At 40.7% G+C, this 26,702-nt stretch overlaps 1 protein-coding gene across 1 annotated transcript in view; it reads right to left on the bottom strand.

The window, feature by feature from the left end:
* Window positions 1–202: 202 nt before the first annotated feature.
* Window positions 203–26,702, bottom strand: part of LOC109037532 (acyl-CoA Delta-9 desaturase) — a 32,656-nt gene continuing 6,156 nt past the window's right edge. The window contains exons 2-6 of the mRNA XM_019052259.2: window positions 11,324–11,550; window positions 9,998–10,192; window positions 8,783–9,119; window positions 4,528–4,713; window positions 203–2,837 (exon numbers count right to left, since the gene is read on the bottom strand). Of these exons, the coding sequence (XP_018907804.2) occupies window positions 2,498–2,837; window positions 4,528–4,713; window positions 8,783–9,119; window positions 9,998–10,192; window positions 11,324–11,550 (1,285 nt within the window). The 3' untranslated portion in view covers window positions 203–2,497. The remainder of the gene's footprint in view (window positions 2,838–4,527; window positions 4,714–8,782; window positions 9,120–9,997; window positions 10,193–11,323; window positions 11,551–26,702) is intronic.

The following is a 26,702-nucleotide window of genomic DNA, read 5'->3' as shown; positions in this document are numbered from 1 at the left end:
ATCCAGATGAGTTCACAGTTGTAATAAAAGTTGGACAAATGGACGTATTTCTATCAAACGGAACTATGTGCATTATGACGTAAGCCCTGTTATGCACATATTCTTATGAGTCTCAGGGCTCGTGTCTAAATGCACATAGTTCCGTTTGATAGAAATACGTCCAAATAATACTTAAAGATCCATCATCTATACTATAAGCTCCGAGACCTCCTTAATTTGCGTATCTAGTAACGCTTAGTTCCAGCGTTCTACAGGGCCGATTTTCATTATTTTTGCGACTATCGACAGGCAATTGTCTCTAGATGAGCCCGCTTTATTCAGATTTTGAAAATATGACCCAGGTTTTTTTACATCACGTGGTAAAATTGCGAATTCTAGCGTATTCTTCGTATAATTCTTCGTAGCGGCTAGGGGGCATAGCCCTCTAGTATATTTATAGATAACATCATCTCCAAGAACTGAGAGTGAAAAGATTGTCCTTATAAGGAACCATTTAGGGAAGAAAAAGGGGGTTTCAAGTGTAAACTCGCGACCTTTAGGCAAAGAAGTCAACTGTGGGTTTCGTGTCCGAGTAAAGAAAAAATGTAAACAAGCTTTGTTCTTTGTGCATGCTTTTTTATTATTCAATCAATTTATTTTGTGATGCCGTTTAAGAGAATATTTAAACTCCATTTACAAGAGAACGTTACAGTCTGATTGGTGAGATCGACAACTGAAAGAAAAAGACAACTATATGACTAATAATATGCTTGAAAAACAGCCACGTACCTATCAGTTTTGAAGTTTCTCAGAATAACTTTATGAAATAAAGTTTGGGTGCAAAGGTTTATGCTAGTTCAGTCTCAAAAGTGGCTACTTTGACTATACTAAACTTTGCGTATCTTGCTCAATTTTTTACTTCGAGCGATGAAATTGTGTGTACATATTTGTCGAACACGTGAAGTTAGGAAACATCTTCTCCGCAAACAAGTCCTTTCCCACGTCCTTAGAGACTTTCTTTCATTAATTCGAGACGTTACATTTGAACATGCGCAGAGATGCAAAATTTTATGAAATTCGTTCAAATGAAATTTCAAGAGATTTGTTGAAACTTAGCCTCGCCATAAAGTGTTTAGAAAAAGAAGAAAGTTAATTTCTTTTTTTTAAAAAAAAATTGTTTTCAATTGTATGTTCTTCATGGTTGTTTTTAAAATGTTCGATACTTTTTTGTAGGTTGCATACTTAGCCCCTAAAAATTTAACACTATTTTATAATTATATCTCAGCAAGAATGTTTTACTTTGCGTCCCTGCACATGCCTCAGTTGAGCTGATGTTCGTGCTTGCCATAGAGAGAAAACTGAAAGTGATTACAAGTTACCTTTTGCGGACATCTTACACGTCGTTTTCACATCTTACGTGACCATGTACACTTCGAATGAAAAAATTGGAAAAACGACGAATTCACCGCCGAGGAAATCATAGACTTCAAAAAGTGCTCAAAGTGTCATATTTTACGCAATATACGTTTATAAAAGTGGATGGTTCCCTACGAAAATTTAGCCAATTTTCACATGGACTACATTTTAAAATAAGGAACTACTATTTCCAACTCATTCAATAAATCACCATACCATACGGAGACCAATAGCACATATCATGTCGGTCCTAAAATAAGCCTGCTATAATAGTTCTTTCGTGTATAAAATAGACTACATTTTGCAATTTGGAACTAAGATACCTGGTTCGTATGTTAAAACACTTATGTGCATAAAAAAACTAATAGTGCAAACGTTACTTCTAAACTGACCCATAAATTGTAGTTCCCAATTCTAAAATGTGGTCCAAATGTAGTCCATAAATACTCAATAATGTCAGTGAGAACAAATACTAACGTACGCATTGGCGGATACAGGCATTTCGATCAAGGGGGCGGGTTTTTCCTTGACCCCATCCACCGTGGGGTCTAAGCATATGGTATGGTATTTCCGGGGTTTAATACCCCTACCCCTTCCCTCTTGGATCCGCCTGAACCTGCGGTCACATTCTATTTTTCACAGAAAAAATTGATCGCTGATTTAACAATTAAATTTTTAAAAAATATGTCTGACATGTTCCAAATGTACATTTTACAATAACATTTACTAACCTAACCTAACCTCCAGACTTTGCCAAATTTCCATCAAGAAAAACCGAATTTAAAGGGAAAATTGTGAATATTTTTTCCCGAAATTTTCAGCTAATTTTGTACACAATTTAATCTAAAATATCTGAAAATTTCAAAAAAAAATATGCATAAATTTCGTCAAAAATACATGTTTCATCGAAGGAAATTTGGCAACTCTTGAATGTTTATACGGCGTTCTCACTTAGCACGGTAGAATAGTGGAAAGCAAATGTAATCACCGCGGGGGTGGTTAAATTGGCATTATTTTATTGTGAAATCTACATTGAAACATGTCAGACACTTTTTTAACTACAAAATTGTTAAATCAGCGCTATAAATTTTTCCGTTTTCCACTACGCTGCTTTATTGTCGATGATCCTGGTGATGGCCCTGTCTTCCTGCGGGACGTCATCGTCGTTCCATCCCCAAACGCCGGGTCCGTGGTGGTGGTGGGGGTGGGTTCCGTCCCCGGTTCTCCTCGCTCGCTTGGCCACCATCTCCGGGCTCACCGTCTTTCGCTCGTAGACTTGACCGAGCCAAGCGAACAAGTCCACCCAGGCCGTCGCCAAGTTCACCTTGTAGTCCCACAGCTCGGCGTTCTTGTAGTCCCACGGGAACGTGTGGTGGTAGTTGTGCCACCCCTCGCCCATCGACGCCACCGATACCAGCATGTTTTCCGTGGGCTTGATGTTCCTGTAATCAAAGAAGAATGATAAGAATGGAGATGTTGCATGTGTTAGGAATTTGCGATTTGACTATTGATTCATAAGTAAAAGTCGCGGGAAACACGATGGTGCCACTGGTTTTCTCTGAAATCAACTCTCAAGCTCAAAAAAGCTCTTAAATTGAGGCCAAAATGGAGGGGATATTCCACGCTATCCTGAGAGTCCACCTCTACATCAAGACAAACTCTCCATGCAAAGCTATGGAGCAATTATATTAGCAGGGTTGCCGTGTTTTCGGTTTTAGAGTCCCCGAATAAAGAGGGCAGTCCTGTCAATATATTTGCTCCCTATCTTTGCATGGAGAGTTTGTCTTGATGTAGAGGTGGACTCTCAGGATAGCGTGGGATATCCCCTCCATTTTGGCCTCAACTTGAGTGCTTTTTTGAGCTTGGGAGTTGATTTCAGAGAAAACCAGTGGCACCATCTTGTTTCTCGCGAACTTTTACTTATGAATCAATAGTCAAATCGCAAATTCCTCACACATGCAACATCTCCATTTGCACGTGAGCACAGAAATACAGCAGCAACATTAATGTTTCTTATCTCGGCAGATCCTGACCTAAGTCTTTAAAGAAATGACAAGAAATGCGGTTTCATTAGATCCGTTCACGCAGTTCGCGTTGTTGTGGTCTAAAATTTTTGTCACCAGCCGAAAACGCCTTCAGTTTCGTGTGATACTTCACCGCCTAAACCGAAGTTAAAATATTTGTATCAAAAATCCCTCCGCATCCTGATACAAACTCGTATTCCTTCAATTGGTCATCGAATGTCGTCTTGCACTTAGTCGTATAAAACTGCAAAGGAAACTTTTGGCATAGTATGCAGTTTTAGTTCATGTAACTAGAGGATAAAATGAATATAATTTTACCGGCTCACTCGCCATCCCTAGAAATTTGGGAACATTTGTATACATGTTTTCCTCGGTGTTTTTCCATGATAACTCATAAGCTCCCATTTAAATTTTGGTTTAATCTAGTGCTCAAAGACAGAGTTTTATAAGGCGGGCGGTTCTTAGAATAGCCTGGGATGGATATTGAGTGGATTGAGCTTTGCGAATAAGGAACCAAGTTTTATTCGGAATACCTACAAAGTGTCTGCTTGTAACAGAACGTCCTCTTCACTTCTGATAAAAAAATTAAATTTAAAAAAAAGGTCCAATATTTTAGGTTTAGTAAGCTGTAGGAGCATTATTTATTTACCAAGAACTTCATATTTGCTGCAAAAATAGCATTCTTCTTTTACACTATCAATAAAATGGCTCCTCTCCCCCGAGTAAAAAATTGCAAAATCAAGTTAAAAAAAAGAAATCAAGTGATTCCTTATTAGATTTCCTATTCAAGTCAAGTCAGGAAAGAACTAACGGTTTTTGCTGCTCATGGAGTTCTTGAAAGAAGCCAACGATTATCCCTCTAGCTTGCCAGAAAAATTGGTTGCTCTCTGTTCAGACTTTATTCAATTCATCAGAACAACCGCAGAAGACACATTCTAACATACCTCAAAATCTCCGTAAAAATGTTTACGTGACGCTTGGCTCAAGACCCTCCCACCTAACGTTATTATAGGGTAAATATCCCACCCACACCACAGAGCGTTACGTTATTCAAAGATGTACCCTACTGTAATTTTTCACGTATCGTTCGAAGGTAAATTAAACTCACTTATCGTAGGGTCGGGTGCCCCACATGTGGGCCGCGCTGTTGATGAGGAACGTGCCGTGTGACGTCAAGACATGTCGGAGTTGAGCAGCGACTATATGTGATGTCCAGAGGCCCTCGCTCCAGAAGTACCATGGCACAAGTGTTGGCACGATGTAGCCGAGGAGTACACTTAAGGGTAGGTAATATCTGTAGATGAAATATCGAAATAGATAAAATGGGTTTTTTATACAGGGAAAATTTATCATAACTTGACGACTATTTTTACGAGCAAACTTGTTTTGAAACTTCAGGCGAACCGTGTTAAATGCCAACATTATGCTTAAAATTTGCCCACTTAACTAATGCAATTCACCGTTTTTGCCTCTGGAAATAATAGTGAAAAATTGTAATTGAATGTCTGATAGGTTATTCCTAGTTATGCATTCCTAGTTCCTAGTCTGCTGAGGTCGAAAATCACCTTTTATTTTTTACTTCTTTTTCTCCTTCTTCCTCCCCCCTCTTCTTCATCCCTCTATTCTTATTATACCTTTTTTCACCTTTGTTTCCTCTGATACTTTGGTTCCTCCCTCCGATCTGTAGTCAATCCTTACCTAACATGCATTTATAAAGTCCTACGATCTGAGTTTATCAGACTAGCGTTAAATAATAACGGTTGCTTTCGCTCTAGCTTATGTTTACAATAGATTCCCTCTGCAGGCTGATCACTGAAATTGATATACAAAGCATTTGACAAAGAAGACAAAGAGAGAACGTAGCGATCCTAGTAGCGGAAGCCGGTGGTCACAATAGACAAAGGAGGTACGATAGACTAACTAAAAGTGGTAACCCACGAGAGACCCTATTGAACTAATTTTGCAATTAGGAATCACAAATTCGAAACAACGTATGCATCATCAGTTCCCTTATATGAATTGAGATGTTTTCATACGAATGAACCGAAGCTTGCAGTTCTTAATTGCAAAATGGACGTATTTCTGCCAAACGGAACCAGAGACAGGTGGGAAAGAAGGGGTGTGCTTGTTAGTAGAGGGTCGTGAGAATGAATGGGCATTTTAAAGCGCCAGTGACGTAGCGGCAACGAAGCCGCGTCTCCGTTGTCGCTTTTGGTCGGCAGCAACTCATACACGGAAAAAAAAATTACTGATTCAACAATTCAATTGCTAAAAACAGTGAGTGCAATGTTTCAACGCAGATTTTACAACAAAAAAATGCTACTTTAACCACCCCCCGTGGTTAAATTAGTTTACAATGTGGTTAAAGTAGCATTTTTTGTTGTAAAATCTGCGTTGAAACATCGCACTCACTGTTTTTAGCAATTGAATTGTTGAATCAGCAATTTTTTTTCCGTGTAAGCCCTGTCTACAACGCTCTTTTTTCATGCCTGCATGGCTCATGAATGCCGCATTCAGCTGGCACATAGTTCCGTTTGACTGAATGTAAAATTCCGGTTTTCTATTTCTCCAAAGGGAATCACGCCTACTGTAACATTGTTTCTTATCCAGCTTTCTAGGGCACACCCCATCCATCCCACTCGTCTATAGCTCCATTTGGCAGAAATACGTATAAATATAGTCCCATTGCCAGTCCATCATTTGCCCCCATCCCACAAAGAGTTTTCTTCGTATTGTGACCGAAAGTCCCGGAAAATTTTAGGGCAAAATATTCATAACTTTCTTCAAAAATAAATATTTACTGAGAGAAAATTGGGAGAGTTGAAATGCTCATGCGGAGTTTTTCCTTAGCACAGCAGTACTGAAAGGCTGTAGAAATCGGTGTAGATCTCTTGATAAAACTGCGAGACGCAGTCTACACGACAAATAACAGAAATTGAGAGAAATGCGTGAGACTTAAAAACAGGGGATGGAGCCGAAGAGGTAAAAAGTCTTAGAAATTTTCTTAAACTGGTTCCATGGGTTTACCCGTGAGATTTTCTTCCATAAGCACCCCTTAACGTTTTAAATGTGACGTATAACGTCTTTGCAGGTTTCGTCAACAATTTTATGTTCGACCTCTCTGATTAACTCGATCTACTGTGCGCCAGGACGTTTTCAAGGAATTTGACCCAGGTTCGAATCACAGGAATGAAATCTCTGAAATTTTTCTCATTTACCGTCTCGGGACGGGGCTCTCACGTTCCTGCGATAAGTTGGCGTGCGATACGTAGGTAAAAATCTAGTACCTAGCAGGAAGAAAGTTGATAATTGAACACGATTAACAATATGAAACAAATTATATTTCAGTTAAACAAACATGAAGAATCGAGTAAACAACAATATACAACACAATTTGCTTAATTAGCGGCTCTGGTGCTTGCACTAGAGCTGCTATTCCGGACGGTCCCAGCTGGGGAGTATCAATGCAGCATGTTACATTGTAGAGACCGCGCGTTGGTTGATGGGAATCGGCGCCATTTTCGGCTATGTTCCTTGTCATGACTTTATTTTATTGCATACTGTTTTATTGTTAGTCAATGCTATGTTGTGTATTGTATTTTTGGAATCATGGTGATACAGTCAACAATTCAAAACTTGTTTGTGCTTTTATCTCGTGATGGAAAAAATGTACTTTACGTTCAAAATTTGAAAATTTGAATTTTAAAGTTTTCGCGGTTAAGGAAGCTTTAACTACTGGGTTGGAGCTTCCTAGTCATTTACTCGATATCAGCTGATAGCAAACAAAGGTTACCAGGGAAACCGTAAACGTCTAACAACTATCGTGGCCATTGGGGCGATTCGACAGTTTGAATCGTTTTCGTTGATTGAATCGACAGTTGTCGGATTGTACATCAATGACAAAATGTGTCTAGGCCCTCATTCTTGACTACAACTACTGCCCCCAGAGCCGCTCTCCGACGCCAATGCGTTGGAGCTTCCTGCTTGTTTTTTTCTTCCTCTCTCCGTTAATCTTTGATATCTCTACAAGGTATTCAAGGATCATACTAGGTACTGGAAAAAATTTCGACCAACTCCATATTATTCCCAACTTTCGTAAATGGGGTTTTTCCTGGGAAAAATCCCGTCAAAACGACCTGTTGAGACAAGACCTAAAAGTGAGACCAATGAGCGGGAAGTTTGAATCTATGCATTAAAACGTTCTCATCCGATTGAGCGCAGGGGAGAATTTCATGAGCGCCGCCACCCGCGGCGCACTATATGGTCCAAAACTCTAAAATAGGCAGGAAGAAATAAGCCGGTTAATGACTGAAAGATCACACAAGTTCAGCAACTTATGTTTTTCGAGTCGCTAATTTCGAATTTGATGTCAAATTGCCTACATTTTAACACCCTGACCTAGTAATTGTGGGCAAGTTAATGACACGCTGCTGCGCGGCGTGCTGCCAGCTCGAAACGAGCACTATGGCGCCCACAAACCTAAGGGGATACTTCAAGTATTGCGCAATGCTTGAAGTATCCCCTTAGGTTTGTAGGCGCCAGTGCTTGCAATGCTTGAAGTATCCCCTTAGGTTTGTAGGCGTCAGTGCTCGTTTCAAGCTGGCAGCACGCCGGCCGGGGCTCTCCCGGTGGGCGGGTGGTGAACGATTTCTAGCGGGAAGAGCTCCCTGGAGGAGAAACTCGTGTCTCGTGTAAATTTTGTTTAAATTTTCGACTTTCAAAATTAAAAACTGGTCGTGTGAAGTAATTATTCGCAATTTTTGGTTGGATAAAATTGTGATAAATTTTCGTCGATAAAATCGGGATTAAATCGCCATTTAATTTTATTTCGAAAATATTGCGATAAACTGTCGGGCGATGAAAGCGCGATTTCATCGCGATAAGATCGAGGATAATCGTTCGGATGTTGATGATCCTGGCGATTTTATCGCCGATAAAATTGAGTTGCTTTCCACAAAAAAGGCACATAGAAAAAAATTGCGTTTGAGAGAAATGCATTCTAAGTTTTGATCATTACTCTATTGCCACTGACAGTGACTTACGTTCGAAATCGGGAGTCCAAGCTGCGATGAAAGGTACCATCAGTGGCCATCAAATTAATGATGGAGACTTAAAACGCATTTTGCTCAAACGCGATTTTTTGCTATGTGCCCTTTTCCCGGAAAGCTCCTCAATTGCAATATACAGCGATTCTTCTGTTGAGAAATGCTACTTGGGATAGTCTAAAACAACCATCCGTTCCAACCAATAGAATCGCTTCCTATTCGTTCTGCCACCTTCGTCTACAGCTTTGTCTATCAATTTCTGTAATTAGCCCACTGGCGAAGGAATCCTCGAGAAAAGTGAATGGGAAGGTGACTCACTTGTACTGTGCAGCGACGACCCAGTCGGACTCTACGTCGCGGGTGTCGATGCGGCTCTTCTTCTCCTGGACGGCGGGGTGGGGGAGGACGAGGACCCAGCCGATGTGCGAGAAGAAGAAGCCGCGGCGGGAGTTGTGCGGGTCGGCGTCGGTGTCGACGAACTTGTGGTGGACCCGGTGGTCGCGCACCCAGTTGAGCACGCTGTACTGGACGGCCACCGTCTGGAACGCGGCCATCGCCAACCGCAGCGGCCACCGCGCCTTGTACGCCCGGTGGGACCATAGTCGGTGCGCCCCTGCCGTCACTGCTATCAGGGACAGGCTCCCCAATAACGCCGCTGTCATCAAAACCAATATCTAATGTTTAAAAAAATTGAACCGCCCTACCTGAATCTCTTTCGTTTTCAATTTTACTTTGTTAGTCATTTTTTTAAATTTTGTTTTTATGTATCACAGGATTTCTCCCGGTATTAGGAACCCAAAAAGAGTCAAGGACTAAAGTTAATGTTTAAAAAAATTGAACCACCCTACCTGAATCTCTTCCGTTTTCAATTTTACTTTGTTAGTCATTTTTTTAAATTTTGTTTTTATATATCACAGGATTTCTCCCGGTATTAGGAACCCAAAAAGAGTCAAGGACTAAAGTTAATGTTTAAAAAAATTGAACCACCCTACCTGAATCTCTTTCGTTTTCAATTTTACTTTGTTAGTCATTTTTTTAAATTTTGTTTTTATGTATCACAGGATTTCTCCCGGTATTAGGAATCCAAAAAGTGTCAAGGACTAAAGTTGTGGGTGCTTTTCTTGCCCTAGCCCCTAACCATTAAAATTTTAGAGGATAAATCTAAGAGCCTGAAAAGAAAAAAAAGAGAAAAAAGAAAAGAAAACGAACTATTTCAAGTGCAAGAAAGCCCTAGTTACACTGCAGATACTAAGAACGGCCTATTGTGGTCAGGTGTGGGTATGTGTGAGTGGTCATTATTCTTATTATTATTGCACTATCGTGTTAGTTAATATTGTTTAGAGCCGTGTTTTGTTAGCTGTTTTTTAGTTTTTCGTAAAAATTTGTATGCTTGTACATTTTCTACCGAACACCTCTTGTTTAAAGTCATGAAAATTCATCGACCAATTTTAACTTCATTTATTTGAGTCCGTCATTCACTGGTGGCTGTAAGACTTATACACAAAAAGAAAAATCCACACAATCTGAACTTACCCCATATCACAGTGGCGATCTTGACTTGGCCGGTGAGACAGTAATAGATGCCAAGCAAAGATACACAATGATTAAATATGAAGAAAATCCGGCGCTGCCGGGTTAGAAAAACTTCGTCCCAGGATAATTTTACTTCATTTTTTACAGGCGGTGACCAAGGGCTCAGCCTCACTCTAGGATCCATCGAGAGTTCATCTACATCAACAGAAATACATAGAAATCAATATTATATTCTGCTGCACACGAGAGTTGCAATCAGAGTAAAAATATAGAATTGATTTCTCTTTTATCCTCAATAGAAAAAACAGGTAGCTAACCTGTGAGAATGCAAGGTAGGTTACCCAAAGCCGCTCCTAGCAGTCCTAGCTGTGTACGGATGGTAAGTCAAGAAACGCCTTCAATTCTTTATGATACCAAAAACGTAACATGACTGCTCCTTCTCGGCTGCTAGGCTGAAGGCTGAATGTCCGTCTGTAGTGACGGTTCGTTGAGAGTTACAGTCCGTCAGTAGTTGAGCTTTGGGCACGCAATTTTCGAGGATAGTTGTACAAAAATAAAAGATCACCGGAAATTTTCGAAATAAGGTTTCGACTCCTCTAGTGTCTAAACTAACACGTGGTAACTGCTAGAGAAACAAAAATTGTTTTTTGAAAATTTCCTGGAGAAAAAACTTTCAATATCATATTTATGTGTAGATTCTATATACCTGCATCCATTATGCGTACCTCCAGGATTTCCGACCAAAACCTGGAAACATATTTTTATTGTAGCGAATTCATCTTCAGTTGCGATTGACTGATTTAGTGGTTGCATTATTCGGTATAATGCCTTAAAATTGTAGCGCCCTTAAAAACCGCGGCAAGGCGATCTATATCATAACAATCACTTTGTTATCGACGAATATATCAAATATCGAGTAACTCAATCACTAAATCAGTCTATTGCCTTACGCAGAAAAAAACTTTGTGCGTGGGACCCGAAGTTTAGGTCATATGGATCTCTGAAGTTTCCGGATTGAGCATCCGAACACTTAAGGTCCAGCTGCTGAGGTTTGGATCACATATCTGAAATTCAGTTCTTCCATCTGAAGTACTTCGGTTTTCACATCCGAAAAGCTTCGGTTCTCACATCTGAAGTACTTCAGATGTAAGAACTGAAGTTTCAGATGTGTGATCCAAACCTCGACAGCTAGACCTGAAGTGTTCAGATGCTCAATCTGAAAACTTCAGAGATCCATATGACCAAAACTTCGGGTTCCACGCACGAAGTTTTTTTCTCCGTGCATGATGTAAAATGCACGCCATCAAACCATCGGGGAATACTTACACCAAAAAATTATGAAGAGTCCTTTAGCGGAGTGTTTGCCAAAAATATAGAACTTAAAAAGTTTGAGACTGGCCTGGCGGATCCAGGAGGACGGCCAAGATGAAGAGCATTCTCTGTGAGAAGGTGCAGAGGCACATTGGGAATTTTCACGGGAATCCGTCGAGTTCGTCCGGATACTACTGTCGGCATCCAGTCGTAGCTCCAGTCCAGGAGGAACGGCGCCATTTCTAGAAAAATAAATCGAATATAATCGGTGAACTTCATCCATTATACACTCGCACTAGGGGCCTGTGCCTGCTACGCGGCCGCCATCCACTTCAAAAAAGAACTAGACGCAAAAAATCTTAGAACAACCATGTTCAAGTCATTTCAGAGATAAATGGACTCAAAATCCGCACTTGAAAGGAAGCGTATTTTTCTCTGATTGCAACGTCATGCTCCACTTTTTAGGTGTTATTTTTGAACACCGCTTTTTAAAAAGCTACACACAGTTTTTCTGAAGATTTCCTTGCAGTTTCCTGAATGATCTCATTATAAGCATCGAAAATTTCGACGCGATATTTGCGTTCGTTTTATTATCTTTTTATGTAATAAAAAAAATTTAAAAATCATTAGAGTTCTTGAATTGTTACACCGATGATACATATTTTCCCATTGATTATGGAAAAAACCGAAGCAGAGAGTCAAGAATGATGACACGGAATCCTAGTTTAACGGTGCTTTCAGCGATGCGCGAGCCAGAGAAGGGAACGCGGTGGAGTCATCCTCGCAGTTGGACACGCCTTCCATCCGGCTAGCGGCAATATGCCTACACCCGTGGTCGAATAGTTATCACCTTACGCCTGTCGTGGATGAAATTAAATATCGAAGCTTGCATGACGTTGCAACGTTGCAACGTTGCACATTTCTACTCATGTTTTATTTTTAATCAACTTTTTTCTTTAAAAAAAAAGTTACACACAGTTTTTAGAAGTTTTCGAGAAATTTCCGGAATGATTCAAAATAAAATCACAAAAAATTTCAACGCGATATTTCCGTTCGTTCTATTTTCTTTTTATAAAACGAAAATTAATTTTACGCGAATCAAGTTTCAGAATCTCTGCATCGTTTAAACATCGTCCGAGTTGCTGAGTCGTTGCAATTAAAATACTTATTTACCCATTAATAATTGTGGTAAAAACCGGACAGGGACCGTCAAAAGAAGTGAAGCGTGGTCCTAGTTTTGCGGCGATTTTAGCGTGGCGCAAGCTAAGGAAGGGAGCGTGGTCGAGTGTCGAGTCATCTTCACAGTATGATGCGCCTTCAATCCAGCTAGCAGCAATGTGCCTACACCCGTGGTCGAATAGTTATCGGAAATAACTCTCGCATTGCGTTTGGTGCAATGCGAGAAGTATTCATGCAGTCTTGTAGGCGCTAATATGCGACTGACGCCGACCGCACCGTGATTGGCGCGATTATTCGAACTCGCGTTCGGAGAATCGTGGCATCGACCAATGGGGCTTAAAAGGCCCATGTCGTGTTGCATTCCAACGTTGCCTAGTTTTTCCCGATAAAATATTTTTCCTGAAAAAAGTTAGGAAAGGTCTGTTCTCTGTGTTCGCTTTTTTAGGTTGAATGGACCATTAAACAAGGTTCGAATTTAAGCACTCTGATACATGATTCTTCACGAGAATTTCACGTACAACACGATTCGTGCAACGAAAACTACTGAAATTAACTTCTAGCTAAGATATTAACATTTTTAATGTCCAGTGGTTACGGGAACTTTGAATTGCCCTGTCACAGGGAAACTAAAACAAATTGCGCACTACAAAGCCTTTAGCAGATTATTCATTCGAGCATTGTTTCTTTCCAACACTGTGTTGTTTAAAGTGTGTACAGCTTGAGCTGAGCCTCAATATTGTTGTGTCCTCTAAACTCCTCTAGATGGAGTGTCCATTTAGCCCTCTCACAGAATATCCCTAGTTCTGCCCATGGTAATGTTCCCGCTTGTTCTCACAAAAATCCCGATAAGATCATCAAAATTTGAAATATTTCACCTGATTTTATCGTGATAACTTATTTCTATCGATAAAATCGCCATTTAATTTTGAAAAATCGGGATTTCATTTCTATTTGTCTTAATATTTTCGCGGAAAGCACCTCCAAAAATTGGCATCGATATATAAGAAGGAGAAGCAGTATTTTTTAGCAATTCCTGATTTGATGTCATCAGGTTGACTTGCCATTAAAAAAAATGGTAATAATCGATTAAACGCTTCGTAAGTAGTCGCACTATCATTTCTGCTTCATTTCAACTATAATCCTGAGCCTGAGGGGTTTGGAAGGTCCTGAACGGGCCCCACGGAGGTTGAGGTCAGGGTGTCATAAATTTTTGGAAAATAACCTAACGCAGCGCCACGAAGCGGCACACTGGGAAGAAAACTTAACATATTTACATTTTCTACCATACACTCCAGTAATCTGAATTGAAGTTCGAGACATCGTATGTGAACAAAAGCTCTGCATATAATGGTCTTAAAGCAAAAAAAAAAAAAAAAAAAAAAAAAAGCGTTAAAAATCTACCCAAAAACTGTTTGCACGGGATGAATCTATGGTACGTGTAGACTTAAAATCGTGAAAAATCAAAATATTGGCTGACCCTAATTGCGAGATATCGCAATTTAAAATTTGCACAGTAAGTGCAAGTTTTCCACTGATTTTGATCCGGTTTTTTATTTATTTGTCCATTGAATCGGCGTCGATCGGTTCAAGTTAATATTTTTCGTTCGATTCATGTCGATCGAAAACATACCCTCTCGTTGCATGCAGACTTATTATCATACTTTTTTTTAACTGAGCAATTCACCTCCTGCTGCGTCTGCAGTCATTGTGGTTAGAAAGGAGTTGTGCGTGCTGATTTCAGCTCATTACGTACTTGACTCTATGAAGGCGTTTTAAATGCGACAGCAATTCGCCTTCAGTTGCGTCTACAGCAATTGTTGTTACGAATATGTTGTGCGTGCTGATTTCAGCGCATTACATACTCGACTCTCTGAAGGCGTTTTATGTGCGAGAGTAGAGCACTCTGTTGGAGAACAACAAAAGTGAGATTGAATGAATCGCTCAACCCCCAAATCGTTCATCGTTCGTTCTCCAACAGAGTGCTCCAATTTCGCACATAAAACGCCTTCAGAGAGTCGAGTATGTAATGCGCTGAAATCAGCACGCACAGCATGTTCGTAACAACAATTGCTGTAGACGCAACTGAAGGCGAATTGCTGTCGCATTTAAAACGCCTTCATAGAGTCAAGTACGTAATGAGCTGAAATCAGCACGCACAACTCCTTTCTAACAACAATGACTGCAGACGCAGCAGGAGGCGAATTGCTCAGTTAAAAAAAAAGTATGATAATAAGTCTGCATGCAACGAGAGGGTATGTATTCGATCGACATGAATCGAACGAAAAACATTAAAGAATTTTTTGTTTGATAAGTACGTTTATCCTACAGGTTTATTTCATCATTCCGGGAGCATAGTTTTTTCTGCATAAACAAAGCCCTCTGATCGCTGCGCGGCCCAGCCTGAAGAGGACGCTCCGCGCCCTTAAAATGCCGCCGCCTGGGTCTTATTTTAAAATTTAAAAAGGTTTCCACGTTTGGAAGTACTCACCGGTCGATGGCTTGGAAAAACATAGAAATCAACCCAGTAAATCTCCAGAACGAACCGTAATATTATGTCAAAAAATGAAAATTTAGACGGTCTGAAAGCTCATATCTGCAGTCAAGAAACCAAAAAAGTAACCAACAATTACACATATTTGTTTGCATTTTTGACATTCTAATGAAGGGACCTATCTGCGCATAATTGGTTTAATTATCTTAGCCCAAGTTCAAAATACAAGTTTTTTTTTTAATCATTTTTAAAATACGTTGCAGGTAATATGCGGAGCGCTGTTACATGATTTTTCCGCTAATTTTTTGAGTCGGTGAGCATGTATGCCCTCAACTACGGCTATAAATATGATAGTGCTCTATATGCGTGGAAAATGTTTGGAAAATACGACAACAGTAACAAAAAAGGTCAAGTCGATCTTATCCAGGTTTATTGAGTTAAATTCTGGTACATTTCAAATACGAACACCAAACCACTTATGCTCAACCCAACGCAGAGGAAAAGAAACGCTGACTGTAAATCGGTCATGGTGAAAGGTCTCGGCTCCTCGTCTAATTCATCTTTTTGTAGGAATATACCAAGTTTATCTCCAATACGCTCACTCCCGATGGCTTTATCGATAATTCCGCTCTCCAAAAGTCCCGTGACTTTGTGGTTGAGCGCCTCGAAAAACGGGGAATTCCTCAGCACTCGATAGGCAAACGGGTACATGAAGACGCAGTCGTCGAGGCGGTGCCATTCGACCGGCTCACCCAGGGACCTCCAGCGAATGAGAAAGTTTTTCTGCTGCAGCATGGATTGAGGGATGTTCACAAAAAACGCATCCGTGTGCATCACAGAGATCAGGGCCTTGTTCAAAGCAGGGAGCGTCTCTGAAAAAACGCCCTCTGTTAAAGTCGACAAAAGGTTTTCATCGATAGTGTAAAACGTACCATTAATAATTAGTCTTCCTCCGATGTTCGGTTGTAGATATTCGGACAAAACGTCGTTTATGGACCTATAGCTAGTGAAGAGTTTAGTCTCCAGTCCTGCGTAGTCCGGATGCTTGCGGAGGAACTCGATATGTTCTTCCGAGCTCGATGTCGTTTGAATGAACAAGTCGGACTCCTGCAGCTCTCCAATATTCTGGATGTCCTCGTAACGAACGCGGTTGCTCAGCAAAGTGACCATTTCACTTTGATAAACGGTCACGATGATGAGCGCCGAAAAGGAGAATATTAAGAAGAGAATTCTACCGGTAAACCATTTACCAAGAAGCAGCCTCGGGGGGCTACCACAAATGAAGTATCCGTAAATCATGAAAATCGCCGAGGTGTTTTCGAAAGCAGACCTACTTCGATCTGTATACAAGTCTCCGAGGACACGCACTTGAAATTGCTGGAAGTGCCGTTGCACAGCGATTGATAAGAGGACGCTTGCGAGAAATATGAGCCATAGCGGACCTGAAAAGCTGAGGAACACGACCAAGTAAGGGGGTTTGAATCCGCGCCGAGGCGCAACAATGCAGAGAGCGCAGGACTCGACACTTACAGTGTGGTCAACGTCAGAGACTCCCAAATCTATCAAGCCCGCCTCCCCATTAATAGAGATCAGATCGAGATCGTACTTCAAACCGGCTTCGCTGTTCAGTGGAATGTCTATTGGAGGGTCGAATAGGTCCACGGAGCAGTTTAAAGCCTCCTGCAGCAGCGAAATAGAATGAAGCAGTGGAGAAGCCCAAGAACTCAAGTGGACTACTGCAGGAAAGTTGGCCTCGTGGAGTTCTACGCCGCAACGCAAGGTTTTTCCGTGTAAATCTGTTAGAGAAAAATCGAAGTATTCCTCGTCGCTCAGGCCGTTGAAAATGGAAAGTCGTTCCGCGTAAGGGTCATATCGGTAACAAGTATTCTCCAGGCATATGACTGCTCTTTGGCCTTTGAAAATCCGCCAGAAAAATTTGAAATATGAAACCAAGCAGTTGAAGATACAATCGTCGAGATAGACCCTACTTGATGTATTCGATGCTGCCTGTGCATTTTTCTCTGACGCCATGGTTTTTTGACTCGAGAGCACTACGAAAATCAAATGGTTTCTATAGTTCCAAATGGTGTGATTGTAAAAACCATGAGTCAGATTCAGCATACGGTTCGTCAAAACAGATCTTCGATCCAACGCTGCGAAATCTTTGTGCGGTTTTAAGTCGCATGGGGTTGAAGCACCAGTAGCGTCCTTTTCCGGGGTGAAAGTGCCTTTGAAGCGAGAATGCGACACATTCACCCGCAGCCCGCTTTGTTGGAGATAAGTAAAATTATGCTCTCCAGAGATTCTTCCATCGCATTCGTTTTTGGCGGGGTTTAATATCAAGGTCGATAAGTCGTTGAAATTTTTCAAGAAAAAAATTATATTTTTAGAATCTGGTTGACGCCCAATCTGTCCTAAAAATTGACAGGGATCGTTGATAGTGTGAGTTAAAATATACTTCTCGTGTAAACTATGAATCAAGGTTGTGACTGGGAAATTTGGGGTGAAATTAATGATGTGGAAAACTGCTCGACGCGAAATTGTGACGGTATTCATGCAAACCGTCACAGAGAGTTCAATCATACCATCTTGGACGAACAGTGCAGGAATTTCAAGTCCTCCACGACACGACACTAACCACGAATTCAAAACAGCAAATGTGCTTAGTAGTGGGGTAATTTTGGTCATAATGTCAGTTAACAAAGGACACACGCTTATAATAAAGATATCAGTCCCGTTGTCATACACGACTATTCGGAATAGAAAATTCGCACATATTTCTAACTTATTCTGAAGTTATGTAGATATTTACTTGAAATTCAAAACAAGGGATTAACAGAGAAAATTTTGAGCAGTTCACGTGGAAATTAAATGCATAATTGATGTAGTTATAGCGTCGGAAAAACACTTTCCAATAACGATGAGTGATTTACATTTTTTTGTGTGTAGAAAGTATAATCGGAAAAAAGTTAAGTATTTTCGAATGCGGTACAAACGTGTCAATATTCATCCTATATAACGATGGTGAAACTCCCAAACCATGGTTTGCGACGATATTGCAAACTTTGTCATTCTTCATTTTTAAAATGGATAACTCAACGGAAATGCTTAACCTACATAACCTGCTGTAATTTTCCTTCTCTCTACGACGAAAACTCGGGAATACTTCAAAAAATTATATCAATTTTTTGCTCCTTCACAGAAATAAAACTGGAGCGGAGATTTTAAACACCACTTATGCGATACGTGGTACGAACTTGTCAATTTTCATCGTGAATGGCGATGGTGAAACTTCCAAACCACGGTTTGTGACGTTGAAGACTTCCTGTCATAAGTACATCATTTTTAAAAGAGATAACACGACGGCGATTCTTATAACCTGCCGTAATTTTTCTTCTCTGTAGGACAAAAACTCTGGGATACTTCAAAAAATAATATTAATTTTTTTCTCCTTCATAGAAATAAAGCAGGAGCGGAGATTTCAAAACACCAGATTCGAGATACAAGGTTTTTAAGTTTCGCCGTTGATTAGCACTCTCAATGAATCGAGAGGGGAGACATTTCAATATGGATTATTTGAATCGTAGTTCCTGAGCGATTCTTTTTAATGACGTCAGTAATAATGCATGACTTGTGCATCCAGTTGCGGTCTGATGGCGTAGCTCCGAACGAGGAAGTCATTTCTCCCGTGACGTGTGACGCGATGAGAGCGAGCACGAATGATATTTGAATAAACAGCGCAACGGGGGGTTGGGCGCTCGTTGTCAATCAAGATGCACCCCGCTTTGTGACGTCACTGATTAGATTGAATCCAAGTTCCTGCGTTTACATTAACCCAAATAAACGCTTTCTCGGCCAAGGGTGGTTTATATTTGCAAGTCCAAGTTCAGTCAAGCCTCCACACGCGACAAAAGAAGGACCGCATGGGTTCTCTCAAATATTTGACCTGCCCCCAGGAATTTACCCCACACTGGGGAAAAAACACATTGGATCTAAAGTCCAGACTCTTAAAAACGTCGACAAGAAAGAGTACTCTTGATTCAATCAGAATCTAGCTTAAATCAAGAACCAAGCCTCTTAATTTAAGCGGATTTCGTTTTGATTCAAGCAAAAATCCGATTGAATCAAGAGTATTTTTTCTTGTCAATGTTTTCAAGAGTCTGGACTCTAGATCCAGTGAGTGTTTTTTTCCCCAGTGCAGGACCTTTATACAAAGTGTCTTAAAGTTAAAAGATTAGACTTAAGGAGCATGTTCCAATTTCCAATTCCAATTTCCAAGAACCACGGTGCAATGGAATAATTGAAATACAATTGGACGTATTTATGCTAAATGAAACTATGTGCAAGTGAACCGATGGGGTGTGCTCGTTAGTTAAGGGCCATAAGAATGAATGGGGATTTTAAAGCGCTAGTGACGTCAGCGGCGATGATCCAGACGCAAAACGGTGACGAGCTCGTCGTCGGGATGCCTAAACTCATGAGCCCTGTCCACAATGCTCTTGTGATATGTCCACGGCTCATGAGTTAGCGCTCAGTTCCTTTTGATTTAATTGAAAACCCAGCTTTTCCATTTTCTCAAAAGGAACTATATCCACTTTTACATTGTTTCTTATGCAGCTTGCACGAGCACACCCCATCTTTCCGCTTGCACGTAGTTCCTTTCAGCATAAATACGTCCAATTGATTGTAATAGATGTACACATTTTTGCCATGAAATAGCAGTATTTTTTCATCATTTGGTCAGTAAATGCCGATTTTGAAGATCAAAGAAGTGAGTTCAATGTGTCAGAAAGATAGGCAATATGTAGAGCGATGAAAAATTGCAACTCATTTCAATGGGCCACGAAACCATGAACAAGTTCTGACATGAAAAAAAAAAAAAAAAAAAAAAAAAAAAAAAAAAATTCTACGGTAAATGACGCGTAGAAGACGATGCTAAAATAAAGTAACCCAGAAATCGAGACACATGCAGTTCCAAAAGCGCACCTTTTCCGCAAGTTTAAAACGCCCGGTTTCGCGCCTAACCGTATGATGTCATTCGGCACCAATCAGAAGCGAGCACTGGTTTCTACGACTTCCGTCAAATGCCTGACACAACACTCCGATGCAGTTGCAATAATTATTAACACTGCGCATCGGTAAAATCAGTATTTTACCTCTAACCTCGGGGACTAGTGGCTATTTTTAAGATGGCTAAAAATAGAGTGTCCTTACAGGGATAGCTCTAGCATGTGATTTTCCTCGTAGAAAACTGCAATTATTGCAATTGATTGCAATCTGCGCTACTTGGGTGAAAAATGAACTATGTGGTAAAGATACCTTAATTTTCTACGAGGAAAATCACATGCTAGAGCTATCCCTGTAAGAACACTCTATTTTTAGCCATCTTATAAGTAGCCACTAGTCCCCGAGGTATCCCGTCAAGTGTTACGTAACACAAGGCAGGGATGAGGCTCCGCAGTGGTTACGTGACGGCCGGATGGACGTATTTTTGTCAAACGGAACTATGTGCATTGTGACGTGAGCCCTGCGATGCATGTATTCTTATGGGTCTCAGGGCTCATGTCTTAATGCACATATTTCCGTTTGGTAGAAATACGTCCAAATAGCACTCACGACACTCACGTGCCGAGTAAGGAGTGACTAACCACTAATTTCGAGTCCCATATTGCAAAGAGAGTATTCTCTTTACATAATAAATGACCGTGCGCCTTGCAACTAATGGTTCTATGATTTCGTATCCTGTTGCCGCACCATGATTGACGTGATGTCAACTTACCATACACGTGACAAAGATTCCGATGATCAGTTGCGCGTGTTGTAAACACAGTGGTCTTGAAAAAATTTGTAACGCGGTATATTTTATTTTGCATTTAAACTTATTGTTAGTTTATGTTGAAAAAATTTTAAAGAATCCCCCCATAAAAAGACCATAAAATACAACTCTCTATTGGTAACAATATTCATCAAAGAGCTAACATGCGTTTTTCAACGTATACGGCTGCTTTCAATTCGCCTTCAGTTGCGTAGGCAGCAATTGTCGTTATGAATGAGTTGTGCGTGTTGATATCAGCTCATTACATGCTTGACTCTCTGGAGGCGTTTTATGTGCGAAAGCGAATCGCCTTCAGTAGCGTCTGCAGCAATTGTTGTTACGATTATGTTGTGCGTGCTGATTTCACCTCATTACATACTCGACTTTCTGAAGGCGTTTTATGTGAGCTAGTAGCGCAATCTGTCAGAGAACGAACGAAGTGGAGATTAAACGATTCATTCAATCTCACTCCTGTCGTTCTCCATCAGATTGCGCTACTTGCTCACATAAAACGCCTTCAAAAAGTTGAGTATGTAATGAAGTCAAATCAGCACGCACAACATATTCATAACAACAATTGCTGCAGACGCAACTGAAGGCGAATCGCTTTCGCACATAAAACGCCTCAAGAGAGTAAAGTATGTAATGAGCTGATACCAGCACGTATGCAAAATCGAAACAACACCAAAATTTCAGTATTGGGAGGGCGCAACTCAAAGTTTTAATTTGACATGTTCGGTGCTCAAAACGCCTCCCAAAAAGTTGCCTTTTCCTAAAACCAACAAAATTTTCTAAAATGCGGTTAAAATGGCATATTTTGGAAATGATTGATGTACCTAATGGTTAGTGGTTACCTACATGGTGATGTGTGTGCGACAAAAAAAGAGCAAGAAATATGCGCATCTCTTAATAATTGAATACCTAAGCAAATATTTAAGGCACACACTCAACCCTTTCATGGTGGATGGCGTCATATTTTGATGTGTTTTTTGAGAGCAATCTCTTTTGTTGATTCTTAACGTCGGCCCATGGCATTAGAGCTGAACTTTACCGATGGGTGTTAATTTCTTTCAGTGAAAATAGTTTGCACACGTTCATCCACTACAGTCAGGAAGGAAGTAGAGCAGGATTTCATCAATATATCTATTACCGTTAAAAGCTTCATCGTTTCATCCATCCATGGCGTCATACAACAACCGCGAAACTCCGATGAAAATTGTATGGGCGAATGCGGTTTTCACTCCGAGGGAAAATTCAGCTCTTGCATATTTTATTGAACGTAAACTGCTGGAACAGTTTTCTTTATTCGCCAAAAGTGTGCCAGGAAGCTCGGGTGTGGAAATCGCCACTGCACACGTAAAGTGTACGTTTTTAGAACCATATGCCGAAAAGTAACCTGTGCATTGATGCCCTTTTCATTACAGACCTCAAACCTAATGCACCGGAGGAAGTGAAAGACGAAATTGGTTCCGAATACTTCTCGAGTCTAGACCCTTTCATTACATCTCAGCACGGTATCCAAAGATCACGTGTGCTGACTGCTGACCTAAATTTTTAGGTCTCTGGGCTCAGGCCCGGATTTACCTACTTGCCGCCCATAGGCCGCCTGTATTTTTCCGCCCCCTTCTAATTCGTTAAGTGAACGTGCCGGTGGGGGAGGGGTGTATGAGACGCGTACACTCGTGTTGTGCACATTTTTTATGACAGCCCTGTCAACACTAATAAAAGTTCACGGAACTTTACGCGAAAGTTAAGTTCCGTAAACCCATCTCTGTTTGGACAAGGCCTTCCATTCATGACAAACGAACGAAAAAATTATAAAAGAACAAACATAAATGCGGTTCAATAATTTTAACTTCTGCCGCTGCGCCGACCGCCCTGTGTTTGGCGCAATGCGTGAAGTATTCATGAAGTCTTGTAGGCGCTATGAGCTTCATGCCAACCGCGCCGCCGCCGCGCCGAAGACTTCTCCTTTTCATCACAGTCCTCGTCATCATTGCTCTCTGCGCCGCTCCCGCTCAAGGTCAAATTGCGTGTTTGGTTTCTCTCTTAACTCGACTAATTAAAGGTGTTGTCTTTTGTATCACTGAAAGACGACAACATTAGATGCTTAATATACTTTTGCTCTCAGAAAATGAGAGATTTTGTCGCATTTTCTCGTTTGAAATTTATTTTCTGAATCCGATTTCTTCTTCTTTGCTTTGATACCTACATTCAAAAAGATTGCAATATTTGCCGGCTTCTACGAGGGGCGTTCAATAAGTAAGTACCCCCCCCCCCTCTCTAAAATCCATTAGAATCGACCAATTTTAAAAAAACTTGGGCTCAAAATTTTTCTTAGGATATTTTGAGTTCAACAAAACAAACCGCAACAAAATCGGACTATGTGCGGCCGAACGCGAGCCGTTTGAACGCGCCGAGGTGCTCGACGCTCCCGCCGAATCTGCGGGGATTTGAAGTTCGCTACAGGAGAAGAGCTTCTCTGCCTAAGCCTCAGTCGTTCATCACTGACGAAAAATCAAAGACATTTTTGTAGAATAAGGGGTTTACCTCACAGCCCCACATAACCAGCTCGATCCAAGCAGGTCTGATACTGAGACCAAGAGTGTAACAGCTTCTGGATGTCACGCGCGTGGAAGTCTTTCAGCTGACCGGGGATGAAAGAGTGGACGGCTTGTTTGACCTCTTCCACTGATTCAAAATTAACTCCTCCAAGTTCAGATTTCAGAAAGGGAATAAATGGTGATCTGGTTTGCCATTTATTATCGTATCTGAAATCTGAACTCGGAGGAGTTAATTTTGAATCAGTGGAAGGGGTCAAACAAGCCGTCCACACTTTCATCCCCTGTCAGCTGAAAGACTTCCACACGCGTGGCATCCAAAAGCTGTTCTCTTGGTCTCTGTATCAGACCTGCTTGAATCGAGCTGGTTATGTGGAGAAGTGAGGTAAACCCCTTATTCTACAAAAATTTCTTTGATTTTTCATCAGTGATGAACGACTGAGGCTTAGGCAGAGAAGCTCTTCTCCTGTAGCAAACTTCAAATCCCCGCGGATTCGGCGGGAGCGTCGAGCACCTCGGCGCGTTCAAACGGCTCGCGTTCGGCCGCACATAGTCCGATTTTGTTGCGGTTTGTTTTGTTGAACTCAAAATATCCTAAGAAAAATTTTGAGCCCAAGTTTTTTTTAAAATTGGTCCATTCTAATGGATTTTAGAGAGGGGGGATACTTACTTATTGAACGCCCCTCGTACATTTTGCCGCCATGGTCCGTGGCCCATGTGGCCATCCCCTTAATCCGACCATGTTTGGGCTTCCTTGTCGGCGAGGTATCCCTCATACCCCCCTTCTTCCCCCTTCCCACAAAAAGTTCCTGGTTTCGCTCATGGTGATAGAGTGTGGAGGAGGATGTATTCTTTTTACGCATAAACTCTGCTCTTATAGACCGCGTATCACCACTTAAATTTACATTTGTCATTCGATTTTCTTGAGGACAAGATAGCCTTCGGAGTGTAATTCCTCCTACTTTTTCCAGATTTCGTTGTCTCCTGCACAAAAAGATATAACTCCATCCCAAGTTTGCAAAATTTACTCGAATAATTCGAATTTTTACAAAAAACCCTGCATGATTTTCGTCGAGAATTTGTCTCTCTCTCTTTTTCAAATGAGATCAGAAGAAAGATTAGTGATAAGATCAGAAAGAAAGATTCAGATAAGAAAAGATAAGATTTAGTGAGAGTAAGATTCAGTCAGAAATTCTCAAAATTCTTCTGGTGAAAATGCAAGTTGCGCGGAAGTATCTGGCAACATTAAAATATAGTTTGTTACGTTTTTTCGTGAGAGAACCGACTATTTCACCTCGAGATTCCTAATAAAGCATCGACCAAACAAACAAAAAATCAAAGAAACCAAGAAACAAACAAATGCTACGCGCGGATACTGCAGCACTACATTCTGGCTCTCATGATCGGATGTCATTGTATTTACTTTTTTTTCTTTTTCGATCGATGATTGTATCATCGGCAATCATTAGCAATTATCGGCAATCATCGTCAATCGTCGGGCAAAAAAGGAAATAAATAGATAATTACTGCAATACTCCTGTAATGCAGTATACACACTGCAGTTATGAAAAGGGACATTCATTTCTTTGACAGGCGACTTCTTCATTTCTGCAGCGAAGACTTCTAACCGATGCTTAAAGGTGGGACCACAACTGTATGGAGATTTATTCAGAGCGCGCTCGTTAAATGAAATCACAGCCGTTACTACAGCCATCGCCGTGAGGTCATTGTACCGCCATTTTTCGGACCGTTCAAGCTGCAGTAGTTTTATTTGTTTCCAATAATAATCCTCTTCATTTGCATTCCGACTTATTCACGGAACTGTCAGTTTTATTCATCATACATATGTAGACGGGTTGTTTTCAAATGATACTCGTTCTGGCCATAAACACCAACGTAAACCATCAAAGCGCATTGCTTAGTTACAAGAATCGTCTCAGCCAGCGTTTTAGGGAGGTATGCATGTTCAAGTAGTTTTACCCACCCTCGACACTCTAGAATGAACATTGGGTTTTTCTACCGACGAATGATATGATCTAGAAAACCGACAAACGAGCGCCTAAATTCGCGCAGTAGCACCAAGTATAAACATAATTTTTTAATGGAAAAGTTGCGGTTTTTTAAAATAATGTTGTGATTTTATTGCTATTTCATCACGATAGATTGCTAGAGTCATGAAAATTTGAGCATCTGTCCAATTTCATGGCTATGAAATCGCAAAATACATTTTTATCGACTTTTAACGATTTTGAATCGACAATCCCACGCCAAAAAATGCACCCGTGGAGCTGCTAAGAAATCGCAATTGTGTTTTGGTTCGATAATATTAAAATAACTCGCCATAGATAAAATGGCACAAAAATCTACGGACCGTGTCGATACTTCAATATTGATCTTGATCATCTTATCTTTAAAAATTCCTTAATTTTCAGTTTTTTCTCAGTTCAATTCTTCTGAACGGACCTTTTTTGTAAACTGAAAATTGAGATCAACGTGTCCAAAAAATCCACTCTAGCGTTACGAGACGTCACAGACGTCTCACGTGGAAAGAAAATTAGGCCAGCGGGCCGATTATTGAAACTTATAGACAAAGCTATAGACAAAGACGATAAAAGGGATTTGAAGGGATCCTATTGGTGGAAGCGGGTGGTGGCAATGGACGTAGGAGGTAGGTAATGGACTAACTAACGGCAACCCACGAGAAACCTGACAGTTAGTCTATCATTTTCTTCCTTAGTCTATAAGAACCAATCATGTCAACCAACAGGATCGCTCTATACTCCCTATGTCTTCTTTGTCTATCGCTTTGTCTATCAGTTTCAATAATCGGCCCGCAGGTAGAAAACAGAATCATACGCGATAGGCAATTTTTGGTCATGCAAGCTACGACAAGCAAACTAATCATTGGAATTAATAGACAAAGCAATAGACAAATAAGACAAAGGAAAAATGGATCGATCCTTACGAGTTCCTTGTGAGTTGACGTTAGTTGGATTACCTTTTGCAATAAGGAACCATTATATCTAGCTCATTTTGAAAACAACATATATGTGCCATTGATTTCCCTATGCAGATTCGTCCTTTTATGGATCAGCCAGAGGTACTTGTTCCTTATTGCAAAATGTAACCCAGTTAGTCTGTTACTTATCTCCTTTGTCCATTACAACCATTCGCTTCCACCAGTATGATCCCTCCATTTCCCCCTTATCTTCTTCGTATATTGCTTTGCCTATCAATTTAAATAATCAACCCTCTGCGGGCTGATTATTGGAATTGATAGACAAAGTGATAGACAAAGAAGACATAAGGAGTATGGAGCGATACTATTGGTTGAAATGGGTGGTTCTC

Source organism: Bemisia tabaci, chromosome 7 (assembly GCF_918797505.1).
Source record: "Bemisia tabaci chromosome 7, PGI_BMITA_v3".
In the NCBI taxonomy this organism is placed as follows: Eukaryota; Metazoa; Arthropoda; class Insecta; order Hemiptera; family Aleyrodidae; genus Bemisia; species Bemisia tabaci.
The sequence above is the reverse complement of the archived record's forward strand: the minus strand, read 5'-3'. Positions and strand labels throughout refer to the sequence as shown.